At 37.7% G+C, this 13,114-nt stretch overlaps 1 protein-coding gene across 2 annotated transcripts; it reads left to right on the forward strand.

Annotated features, from left to right (window-relative positions):
* Positions 1-18: 18 nt before the first annotated feature.
* LOC140227923 (enolase-phosphatase E1-like) lies at positions 19-9,374 on the forward strand. 2 transcript variants are annotated; one of them, XM_072308308.1, is made up of 7 exons: positions 19-159; positions 2,017-2,148; positions 2,968-3,069; positions 3,828-4,048; positions 4,720-4,852; positions 5,973-6,096; positions 7,009-9,374. In XM_072308308.1, exons 2-7 carry the CDS (start codon positions 2,026-2,028, stop codon positions 7,158-7,160), a joined length of 855 nt encoding a protein of 284 aa, XP_072164409.1. In that variant the 5' UTR covers positions 19-159; positions 2,017-2,025; the 3' UTR covers positions 7,161-9,374. The 2 variants fall into 2 exon arrangements, with proteins under 2 accessions (XP_072164409.1, XP_072164418.1); XM_072308317.1 differs by having other exon boundaries at positions 56-159; positions 2,021-2,148.
* Positions 9,375-13,114: the final 3,740 nt, after the last annotated feature.

Here is a 13,114-nt window from a genome sequence, read left to right on the forward strand (position 1 = left end):
CAACTAGAACTCGCTGTGAGCTGTGTCAACCTGTCTGCATTTGCAGGGTGACAACATTTAAGGAGGCTCAAATCCCGAATGGAATAGATAAATGTCAGGTATTTGCAACACTGCCCACAGCTCATCGCCAGTAACAATACAACCAAGTGGAAATTGTAGGTAAGAAAAGAATTCCACACGTAGAGTTGCTGTAATTTTAATTTATGTGAACGTGGTCTTCTCTTGTTCAACCTGCATAATCCCATCTATACATTTTTATGTTGGTGTACGAGGCAGGTGCAGGTGAGTAGATATTATGAGGAGGGACAGAGCTCAGAGAGGGAGAGAGAGAGACGCATACTTCCCTATATACAGGGGCCGCGGAACCGGGGGGGGGGGGGGGCTGGGGGTTGCAGCCCCCCCCCCCCCCCCCACACACACACACACACACACTTTTGGTTCGTAAAAAAAAAAAAAAAAAATAGAAAAGAAAGAAAGAAGAAATCGGGGGGAAAATCACAACACCCATGATGAATTTGAATTTCCAAAGATTCCGCCCTTAAATAAAATTTCTGTCTAATAATGTTGCGTTCTAGGCACCGGAGTAGCAAAAGGGGGGGGGGGGGGCGGGGAGCGATTGGGGTGGTCGCCCCTTAAGATTCTGAATAATTCTGAGTGCATGAGACTTATCACTTCCATTCCGAAAAATCAATAGTTCCCTCGTGTACAAGGGGAATATTCCCTTTTAATCAACCCTTTCCTCTCTAGCTCAGTTCCCCCTATCATTTTTTTTTTTTTTTTTGGGGGGGGGGGGATAATTTCCCAAATATTCCATCAAATATGCGTATATGAGATATCTCAATTTCAACTTTAAAAAGGCAAAAGCTCCCTTGTATGGGAAGGGTGGGGATAGCAGGGCTGCCAAACTCTCACGCATTGAGCGTGAGACTCACGCAATTCAACCAATTTTGACTGTCTCACTCTGATAAACGAAATCTCACGCTAAACCCCCAAAATGGAATGTACATGACTAAAAAAATAAATATATCTCAAAATTCTCTGATATTCCGAATATCGATAAGTCCACGCCCAAATTTCGAGATTTTTCCGCACGGGTATAAAGCTTAACCAATAATAATCGTTTTCGGTTCGCGCGCAAAGATGGGCTATTGGATTACGATTGGTTTCTATACCTATACCACGTGAGCGTAGCTTGTACTTTTGGCAAATTACAGTCCATGTATGGCTATGACGTGTGCTTTACATCGTTTTACATACACTGACTGTGTACGTAGTACGTACGTACGTACGGCCGCACAGCAGGCCGCCAGGCGCTAGCCAGGAGGTCGCTCCGCTCCCTCGCAGTGTCTCACGCCAAACTCTCACTCAAGGTTGGCAGCCCTGGGATAGCACTCTCCCACGTTTTTCTCCCTGTTTGCCCAGCCCGCCCTGTGCATACAAGTAGTATATGGCTACCCTTTGAGTTTTCCAAATATATGCCACAAAATGGGTGCACCAAAACGTTTAACTGCAGGTGCAATCAGAAAATAAAAAAAATCTTCCTCGTGTAGGAGAAAAAAAAAAAAAGCTCACTCGAATATGGGAGAGGTACCTTGCCACCCTCCGATTGCTTGGTCCCCTCTATAGACTTAGTAGTACACTTTGGGGAATGACAATTTCCGAATTTTCCACAAAAAGTGTGCTTCAGATCGCTTTATTTCAATTTTAAAAAAGCAGAAGCTCCGTCGAGCGGGAGGGGGCATTCCCCTCCCACACCCTCCCCCCTCTACCTCATTAGACTCTGTACATACACACAGATGATGCACACGCGGAATAAGAGCTAAATGCCGTGATTTTGCTATTAACACTTCCCTGAAAAAAAAACCTAATTATTTCCATTGTTATTTTTTTTGGGGGGGGGGGGGGGACTAGAAAAAAATTCAAAATTTTTGCACCAAAAGTTTGCACCAGATCGCAGTTTGGTTCTTAAAAATGTCGTTTATGATGTTTTGTTTTGTTTTGTTTTTCTTGCCTCAGACAGCCAGAATGCCATCACCAACCCCGAAGAGAAGTAGAACAAAACTGAAATCTGTGTGCAGTCTTCAAGAAGGAGTGAAGATCATTTTACTGGATATTGAGGGAACCACCACTCCCATCACATTTGTTGCGGTAAGGATTAAGTTACAGAGCAGTTCAAACTGTACAATTTTACATTAAAATTGTTTTGTATATTGAATGAGAAGTAAAGTAAATTTACAGGTAAATTAGGCCTACAGTAATGCAAGCCACCCATTATTCAACCACAGCACAGTCCAAAATTTGACTGCCTTCTACATATGTAGAAACGTATTTACTTGTGCACAGTCGAACTTTTGCACAGGAGGTCAAACCTTGGTACGGGTGCCGATGTGACTGCATATTTTCACTGGTTCTTCCAGTGGTGCCAATTGTATCACTCAGTATCATTAATATTAATTATTAATATTATGAAATTCAGTTGAGTTAGTTGTGTCAGTCATACCAATAGCAGAAGGAGCCCCAGTTTTATAGATTTATTATCTAGATCTACATTGTCCTGCTAATAGCAAATTCCCTCACAGCTGTACAAAGAAAATAGCTGTTAAGCTACTTTGATCGGGGTCCTGTTTCATAAAACTTGTTATCAGTGACAACTGCCATATTTCTGTGACAAATTTGCTCTTAGCCAATCAGATGCAAGGATTTCCGTAGCTTATAACAGTTATGACAGCTTGTCACTGATAACAAGTTTTATGAAACAGGCCCCAGGACTTCGTAACTTGGAGTTTGTGTAAATTTACGTATATTCCTTGAACTATTTTCAGTATAAGATATGGAAATATGAAAAAAAAATATTAAAAATGTAACAGATCATGCAAATCCATTGAAAAAAGAAAGAAAAAGAAAATAAGATGTTGATGAAGTGTGAGTGTTTGTCCTTTCTTTTTTCTCATTGGCCATCATTGATAGGATGTTCTCTTCCCTTACATCCGGGAAAATGTACAAGACTATTTGAGAACTCACTGGAAGGAAGAACAATGCCAGGCTGATGTTGATGCGTTGAGACAACAGGTAAATTCCAAATTTTGTTCTGCATTTTAGGTTAAAGTCCATCCTGATATTGTGTTACTTTGTAGGGAAAGAGACAAATTAGAGATGTAAATCAGTGACTATGGGGGGGGGGGGGATGGATGCCCCAAAACAAAAGATAGGAAGTGTATGGTTGAGAGACTAAGACAAATTGGCAACTCTCTGTAGCGTGGTTTAAAGCAGCTGGCTCTCCTTTTGATTTCTGCCCTAAAAGTCACCAATTTTCATTTTCCTTGAGAGAATTTTGTTCTTCAGATCTGTTCTTCATACATAAGAGTACAATGTACATTTTTGCAGACCTCTGCAGATAAATGCTGTATTAGCCGAAATGTTTTAGAAAAAAAAAAATTAATGACATTTCGTGTACAAAACAAATAGAGAGCTGTTCAGCACCTACACTTGTACTTCACACAGAGTTGCCATTTTGCCTTACTCTGTAAACTTATAACAGTTCATAAACTTTTGTATCTCTGATTTTTTTTTTCATACGCTTCTCTGATTTTTTATTTCACACAAAGCAGCAGGACACCACTATGAAATTTTCCTTTCAGTCTTGTTACCTTCTGTTAAACTGTTAGTGCAATCACAAATGTTTATAAAGTTTAAATCTATATTTTAATGATATAACCTCTCATTTTGATGTAACTCAAAGGAAAACTGCCAGTCCTGAGGACTTTGTTATAACAGAAGTTCCCTGTACTTTATTAATGCCTGCAGCAAAGTTGTATGCTTTCACCCAGGCTAAACTTGATAAGGATGTCGATGGTGTTGTGACCATTCCGGATCCTTCTGAAGACAAGGATGGTGGTCAGGATGGCGATGAGGACAGTGACGAGGTGATCAGGGAGGCAGTGGTCAAGAGTGTTCTGTGGCTGATGGATGCTGACCGTAAAGTGACCGGCCTAAAACAGCTTCAGGGACATATGTGGGAGGATGCATATGCCTCCACACTGAAGGGAGAGTAAGTTTCTGTCTTTTTTTTTTCCCTCAACATTTAAATTGAAGTGTAATCTAATGAGCACCATCAAATATATAGACTTGAAAGAGTTTTCCACAATGATCTCATAATCACGTACTCAAAACCAACCAACAACTATGTAACTGTAATTTTGTAGACACAAGTTTGATCTTACTTGATAGATTTCTTCACTTTTTTCTTACACAAATGTCAACAACAGAAAATGTCAACAGGGCGGTGAGTTGGCTCAGTCGGTAGCGCGTCTGCCTCACGATCGCGTGGCCCGGGTTCGAACCCGAGTCTGGACTGAGCAGTGTTGTGTGTTAGCATACCGTCCCCTCTAGTAAGAGGCAAAACACTCTGTCCCTTGGATAGGACATAAAATGGAGGTCCCGTGTATGAGAGAGTAACAACTCATGCACGTAAAAGACCCTCTTCATTCATTCATCGCAAAGAGCAGGGTGTTTAACCCGGTGAAGTGGTCCCACCTCACATCCAACTGGACCCCATGGAAGACCAGCTTAACATAGCTGAATATGGGCTATCCAGCCATCTTTCTCAGATGGAAATGAACAAACAAACAAACAAACTCTCTTTGATTTTATGTGATATCTATACATCTGCCATTATAATTCTGAGTGTGAAATGCTTGATTGGTTTTATTTGCACTGTAGAGTATATGATGATGTTGTTCCTGCCATCAAGCGTTGGATAGCTGAGGAGAAAAAGGTGTATATCTACTCCTCTGGTAGTGTTCAGGCTCAGAAGCTTCTCTTTGGACACAGCAACCAGGGAAATCTACTACCTGTGAGTTACTGTAGCATGTTTTTTTTTTTTATCTCATGATAAAAGCCATCTTTAAAAAGCAGAGTTCAACTACTTGAGAAGCCTAACAGAATTTTAGTTCAGACATGAATGTTATCATCAAATTTTGACATGATGTAGAAAACATGCAGAATACTTACACTGAAGACTTGAAATGCTTCATTTGTTCTAATACTGGCAAAATAATTGGAGGAAAATACTTTGATATAAACCAAAGGAAAAGTGTAGTATCACGTACATTGTTTTAACTCTATAGGCCTCACCGTGAGGATATTGTTCAATGGTTTATTGCATATCAAGTCAATTATTCTTCTTCAAAAATATATTGTGAGATCTTCTATGTGTTAGACACTTTTACATAAAAGATGCAGAAAAAGACATACATGTACAAATGTATTTTGTTTAATGGAACCCTGAGTGACTGATGGCATCTCTCCTCATGCAGCGTGGTAAACCTGTACTGTATAAGCTGTTATTTTTGTGAGGGTTTAATTTTGGCAAATTTTGCAAATCACAGTTGGACCGTGAATTTAACAACACGCGAAAATGTCTTGATAAATGTCTTGATGTGCTTGGGTAATACATATAGTGCATTTATGCAAGCATCAATTTGCGAAAATGTCTGTGACCTCCTCATTCGCAAAAATATCTGTACACGAAAATCATAGCTTGTATAGTATTTCAAAATTTTCTCTCAAAAATTGATTCATGATATGCTAGACCATACTTATTACAGCAATTGTCAGATCAACAAAGCAGTGTCAAGTGGAAAGAGAGAGTTATTAGATTCTTTAAGCCCGTGCTTCTCTACCTGTGGACCGCGAAGCTGTCGCTGGTGGGCCATGATATCGGCCAAAAAATAAGATAAAAAAAAAATTAGCCTGTGATCTAACTGGGCCTAAAAAAATTGGTAGGAGCCAAAGTGGGCCTCAGGTTGAAAAAGGTTGAGAAGCATGGCTTAAAGGAATGCTTCACAATTGAACATTTAGAAGAGAAATTGTAGTACATGTAACTGTAACCAAGGAGCTATTATAGCTCCTTGCTGTAACTACATACAAGTATGTATATTTCAAGGTTCTCCTGCTCTTACAAATGAACGCAGCTCCTGTCTGGCCACTATGACACAAAGATTGGTGCAAAGGTGGAGAAGGACAGCTACACAAAGATTGCAGCTGACATGAAGACAGAACCAGAAAGCATCTTATTTCTCACAGATGTTTCCAGAGGTATTAAAGTGTATTTGCACGTGTGTGTGTGTGTCTGTCTGTGTCTTTGTGTGTGTGTGTGTATGTTTTAATGCTTTGTATTATTCTATCTGTTTAATAATTGCATAATGTGCATTGCATTGCAGATGATGTCATGCTGAAATGACAAAAAGGTAGATCATTCCCACCCCTATTAAACCTATTTAGTTGTGTGTTCATACATAGATCAATGTTATCTCTTAAATTCTTCAAAGTACAAAGGTTCAATCATGGATTTTTGTTGTTGTTGTTGTTGTTTGTTGTTGTTGTTTTACATGTGTTGGAGTTTTTTGTGGGGTTTTTTTGTGTTTTTTTTTTTTTTTTTTTTTTGCTGATGAAGCTAGATTGATAAAAGTAAGAGTGGGTCTAAAGTACTGGAAGTCGCATTGTGATTGAACTGTGTGTTTATGAAGTAAGAGTTGTTGTTGTTGTTGTTGTTTTTTTTTTCATGTGGTGATGGCAGTGAAGCTGTAATCCTGATAAGCAACTTTATTCCAACAGTATTCATTGCATCTTTGTTAAATCTGTGCATTAATGTCAAAGTTTTTTAAGTACAGTCAACCTCACTTAAGTCCACCTCGCTAAAGTGGAATAATCACCTATGTTGAACATCTTTTTAAATTCTCTTTTATATATTCTATTGATTTTAATCCCTCATATTCAAGTCAAATTTTCTGTAAGTCAAAGCTATTTCTTCAGTCCAAATAGATTCGACTTTGGCAAGGTTGACTGTATAAACATTTCAACAAGATGATTCAAACACTGAAGATGCAGAACAAGTATAAGAATGGCCCATATATAAAGATTTTTTTTTTCTTAATAATGAAGTGAATGATAAAGTGTTTGTTGTATGCAAAGTTGCCTGCTATGAATGTTTGTACTTGTATTTTCCAGAGGCCCGACCAGCGAAGGAAGCTGGCCTCAAGTCTGCTCTGGTCTTCCGCCCAGGCAACAAACCTCTAACGGTGGAGGAAAAGGCAGAATTTGACATCATCGAATCCTTTGGTGACCTGTGGCCCGAAGGAGAAGAGTCTAAAGATTCATGATTTTCATATATATAGGGCTTACAGTATTTTCTTTCAGACAGCAAATGCATGCTGCAGCAAAAGGGTTCTATGACCACTGTTGCAGTCATGTTGTTTTTGCCAGGTTTTAAGATGCCATGTCAGGGTACATGTGCAAGTAATTTATGACTCTTGTTTGTAAGTATTTTTTGCCAAGTTTTTAGGGGTGTACAATTTTACATTGTTGACATTCTTTTCTAGCCGTAGGATTCTTCATTCCTTAAAGAAATAGCGTGTACACTGTATGTTATTTTCAATGACTGAAATGTGGGATGTAAGGGTGCAATCTTTGAATACATTGTATTTACAGTTAGGTATTGAAAACCTTCTGTGGTAACAATAGCATGGGCCTAATATTAAAAATTTCCAAATGCTACATTTACATGGAATTGTTCCATGATTATCTCTTTGAAAACAAACTTATTTTGGCAGGTACAAGAAAAGCTGCAGGTGGAGCATGGCAAAGTGCAATACATGTCCAGCATATGCGAATTTCAATCATGAAAACATGAATTCTACTAAGTGCAGAAGGAGACTGTCACTTTGATGTTGAGTTGCATCCTTTTCAGTTTTTCGCAAAATAAAGTTGAGGTGTCCATCACTTTTCCAGCAACTATCTATGGCCCAGCTGTAGTATCGCCTGGCTGTAGTATGATTGCACTGTCTTCCAATAAACTAATTGAGGAAGAAATGAGCAAAACATGTAAGTTATAGAGATACAGAACAAGATACAGAACTATTGCACATGTGTATTGTCATATTTATGTATGAAACCTCCTGAGCCTCCAATTCTACTTACAGTACTTATCCCTACTTGCAATTTGTTGAAAACATAAAGTTCATACATGGACAATTCGTCTGCTGAGGATGAGAAGGGCGTTAGTTGTCTCAAACACAATGGCCCGAATTCACGAAGGTGGTGTAAATTTAAACCATGGTTTATGTATATTTCTTCTGCGTAGATATGATTGACAGATTGCGTACGCTAACAGGCATCCAGTAGAAAAACGTGCATTGATGTGCGCATGTATTTGTACGCCTATTTAACGCTTATTTTAGACCATGGTCTAAATTTGTACCATGGTCTAAGTTTAAACCACCTTCATGAATTCGGGCCTATGGGTTTAGTGGCAACTTAATGCCCTTCTCATTCTCACCAGAGGAATTGTATATGATTTCATGTGTAGCATGTACATACTTCTCTGTCACATTTATTGTGCTCAAGCATATGGATGAGTAAAGTTATATTCAAGATAACCAATGTGTGCCTATGGATTATATGTTTGAATACTGAATATGTAAATTTGGAAGATCTGAAAATTAAATTCTGGGTTATTGTGCTATGTAAGGGTACTTTAATGTTGTGCATATTGATGTTATAAAAGAATATAACTAGGAACATGTAGACTTGTGTGTAAAAGTTCTGGCCATTTTATGTTATCAACTCAGACTAACATGATTTTTTTTTTTCAAAGACCTTATTTACAACATATGATGTCAAACATTATACATGTATGTAACACATGTATTTTAATGATTTTTTTTTTTGATTTTTTTTTTTGATTTTTTTTTTTTTACAGTTAGCTTTTCACATGGAGAGAGTGACATCATGTAGTCTTGGATCTCAGGACCGTAATTGAGTTCAATGTAGTTGTTGTTTATGTATGAAAAATATTACTGTGTTAAAAACAGTCAAAGTTTGATGCTAGGGTATTTATATAAAGCAAGACTTGTTCATATTATATGTAGAGATGTTGGTGAAAGAGCTCAGTCTCATGTAAGAATCATCAAATGAAAATCAGTTGCCTTGGTTAACATCTCGTCCAACTTATAAGATATTTTGATTTGATACATAGACATGTGAAGATTTCCTTTTAACCTGTTGAGGATGAGTCCCGAGTATACTTGGGCATGTGTCTATGGGAAATGTTTGTTGTCGCAAAATCAGCCCGCCTTTAATGGGTAAATTATGCTCAACAAAGAAATAGGTGCTGATACATTATACATACATATCAGTTAAGCAGTACCAAAACAATGCAAATGCATAGGGCAATTACTACATGCTGTTTCTACTTTGCATTGTGTGTTGATGAATTAATTTGTATGTGTAAGTACAACAATACAGTACAGGGTTGTACATTGTACTTAACTTACAAAAGGCTGTATGACATACAAAACCATGTCAATAAAAATGTGGTAACATGTTCAAGATGCAATTTTAAATGTGAACTTTACTCTTCATTTTACCTTTATGCATTTGAAATTCCTTTAAAAGGGAAATCCAGTCCAAATATGAGTTAGTCTGAGAAGAAAGAGTAGAATTTTGATTGAAATCGGGTGAAAAATAAAGAAGTTATGACAATTTGAAGTTTTGCTGATTTTTTAGGAAACAGTTCTTGAACGGTCAATATGAATATGCAAATAGCAAAGTGAGTATGTCATTCCCTCACAACTTACCATATAGTTGGTACAAAAAAATTTTGAAATTTTTTAGTTTTTCATTCAAATGCAATTATACCTGAGGCTCAAATCCTGATACAATATCTAACTGATAACTATCCTGAAGTTATCCAACCAGGAATAGCATCATGTTTCAGACTACAATGACAGAAACATTGAATTTTTCTCTTTTTTGTACATACAGGATCAATGGAAAATTGTGAGGTTATGACATGGTCAGCTCACTCATTTGCATATTTATATCCACTGTACAAGAACTTTTGCAGAAATTAACAAAACTAATTTCATAACTTCCTTATTTTTCATCCGATTTCAGTCTTTTTTTTATCGTTGAACTCGTAAGATTTTACTCTTTTTAATCAGACTAACTTATTTGTGGACTGGATTTCTTTTTTAATGATGGGTTAGGGTGTCATTGTTATGTACATGTAGTTCTATGAAAAACATGGTCAAGTATGCTTATTGTATATACATATTAAATTATGTTCTCATTTGACACTTCCATCACATTTTAAGCCACAGTGGACAAAGTAGGATGGATGTTGAGACAATGATCTGGTGCCGGTGCACTTTTTGGGAAGGTTATTTAGGAAACTTTCAGTCCAAAGAGTATCAGAAAAGTTAATACATGTATTCAGGATCAATAATATGTATGGTAAAATCGTGGCATCTGTCTCCTCTTTCTGTCTGTGTGTTTTCACTGTGTAGAAAGTGGATCTAGTTCTGGACTCTTTTTATGGGTTCTTTTTTGCCGACTGTACGCGTTAGACGAGTGATGGCGCGATCCCAAGACTGCTACCCTCGAGTAGGCTCTGGGGATCGCGCCATCACTAGGATTAACGCGTATAGTCGGCAAAAAAAAACAAACAAAAAAAACAACAACAACAACAAAAAAAAACCCACAAAAACAAAACAAAACAAAACGAAAAACAAAAACAAAAGCAAACAAAAACAAAACAAAGACAGAACCAACCCCCCCCCCAAAAAAAAAAAAAAAAAAAAAACAGAGCGAGGTGTTTTCGAAGGGAAAGTTGGGAGAGGGTATTCCCCTCTCCTACCACACGAGGGAGATTTTGCATTCTCAGAATCGAAATCCAATGATCTGGTGTACACTTGGAAAAAAAGATATTCAATCCAAAATGTAAGAAAAAATATATTCAGGGACAATATGAATGACACATTTTTATTGAATAGTTTGAAAATGTTCTAATCCCAAAGAGGAAGAAAATGGACATTCAGGGACAATGTAAATGGCCATATCGTGGAATCTGTCAACTCCTGCTTTCATGCGTGTGTGACTTCACTGTGTACATGACATTATGGAGGTGGACTGCGGGGGATATCCCCAACATCCCATACACACACACACATACTGCATTACTACGTGTATTTTGAAAATCTCCCCCACCCCCCCCCCCCCCAAAAAAAAAAGAAAAGAAAGAAGAAGAAGAAGAAGAAGAAGAAAAATAGATATTCAGGAACAATATCAGTGAATGGCCAATCGTAATAATCTTCCACTTCTGAGTGCAAGCGCGCCGGAACACTTCTGTTTTTGTTTTTGTTTGTTTGTTTGTTTGTTTTTGGGGGGAGCGGTGTGAGGAAGTGAAGCGACTGAGCGCGGGGGGGGGGGGGACTTTTTGTAAAAACAGAGTACAAAAGTCGCGTTTATAGAGCATTTAAAAGCAAATTTCTAGGGAATTAAACAGTGAAAAAAAAAATCAGTTCGAAGAACTAGAACAGTACACGGGGGTACATATGACGGTGTGAGATCCTCGGCGAGGGAGCGAAGCGACGGAGCGGGGGAGAGTGTTTTATAACCCTCTCCCACGGTAGAAAGTTTTTGTAAAGAGTATAACAGTTGCGTTTATAGAGCATTCTAAACCAAATTTCCATGCACGGAATTAAAAAAAAGAATCACTGCGAATTTATGGACTATATACAGCAAATAAGGGGACTCGTTAACGTGTGACGGTGTGAGATCCTCGGCGAGGGACCGAAGCGACCGAGCGGGGGGAGGGTGATGTGGGAGGGGGATACCCCATCCCACGGTAAGGAAAAACAACAACAACAACAACAACAACAACAACAACAACAACAACAACAACAACAACACTTTTCTGCATCTTTAAGGCCTATTATAATGTAATTGCGTGATTTTCTCCTTTACTTACCATTTTTTTTTGATAACCTATACAGTTTAAAGAAAAAGGAGGCCTTGAAAATTCCGTGGAGGGTTAAAGATGTACGCCGCATTTTCTACCCAAAGAATTCTTTGTAAAGAACAAATTAAAAAAAAAAAAAATCACTTACACATAGTAAACAGGGGTATTTATAACCACTTGGTTTTTCTGTCCGTTCCGTAACACAAACGCATTTCTCTTTTACAAGGGAAACTGGGTTGATAGTTGTTGTAAATTGTACATTTTGAGATATAGTAAGCGAACAAATAGGTATTTCATTTTTTTTTTTTTTGTGAGAATAGCTTGGACACTAAGATTGGAAAGCCATGCAAACAAACATCAGTAACATTATTATACGGAATTAAACATACAATTTATTTCGCAACTAATTCCCCCGCTGTTCAGGGGGAAGTTGTGGCAGCACGTGGGATATTGTTACAATCATTCTATTATTTAGAAAGTATCCATATATAAATCAGGTAAAAACAAATCTGATAATGAATACATGTTAATGAATATTCTGTACCCGTCTGTTTGTTGTGTCTGTTTGCCTCTGAGTGTGCGTGTGTACATTTCAAAAAGGCCCTATACTCTTACATACTATATATGGGATGCTACACATTAAAACATTGATAGATATTAAGAACAATTGACAATATTGATCATTAATAAACGGGTTAAACTAAGTTTACTTTTCATGGTCTGTATCACTTCTCATCGTGGTAAATGAAAATAAGTATACCGAACAGCGGTACATTTATACAGGCAAATCATATAACGGATTTTCACTTATAGCTAAATGCTCACAGGCAAGTCGCGGATTCGCTAGTGTAGCTTTAACATCTGAATATGCTTTATCAACTGATGTCTGCACATAAGCTTAAAAACCACAAGGCATTTATAAAACAGACCCTCTGTAACAAAACAAAATTTATCTAAACTGAAAATTCACCGGGGTAAGTTGTAGCACACCGGATTAATGATCGACAGATGTGACGAGTTGTTACAGTCAGAGTTGCAGTGTTATACTTGACCAAGTTCGTATTTCAATAATTATAGTGCTCAATATACTGTGGACAATCAAACGACAGCACGTGCTTTATACTCTCACCAAAAGACGTCCAAGACACGCTTCTTTATACCCACATGTATGTCCCATTCCTAACTGATGGAGATGAATGGTTTTGATGAAATAAAACATTGAAACACTGATGAAACATTTTACCTAGAAAAGTGAAAAGCGTTTTTTTTTTTTGTTTATTTCCTTGTAACTTCTCCATATAATGTTTATAGGGT

The sequence above is a fragment of the Diadema setosum genome, chromosome 1, assembly GCF_964275005.1.
Source record: "Diadema setosum chromosome 1, eeDiaSeto1, whole genome shotgun sequence".
Taxonomy (NCBI): domain Eukaryota; kingdom Metazoa; phylum Echinodermata; class Echinoidea; order Diadematoida; family Diadematidae; genus Diadema; species Diadema setosum.

Coding starts and splice junctions, on each gene's coding strand:
- LOC140227923 (XM_072308308.1), top strand. CDS start 2,026: ATGCCATCACCAACCCCGAAGAGAAGTAGAACAAAACTGAAATCTGTG. Junction 3,070..3,827: donor TTGATGCGTTGAGACAACAG/GTAAATTCCAAA, acceptor GCTTTCACCCAG/GCTAAACTTGATAAGGATGT. Junction 6,097..7,008: donor TCTCACAGATGTTTCCAGAG/GTATTAAAGTGT, acceptor TGTATTTTCCAG/AGGCCCGACCAGCGAAGGAA.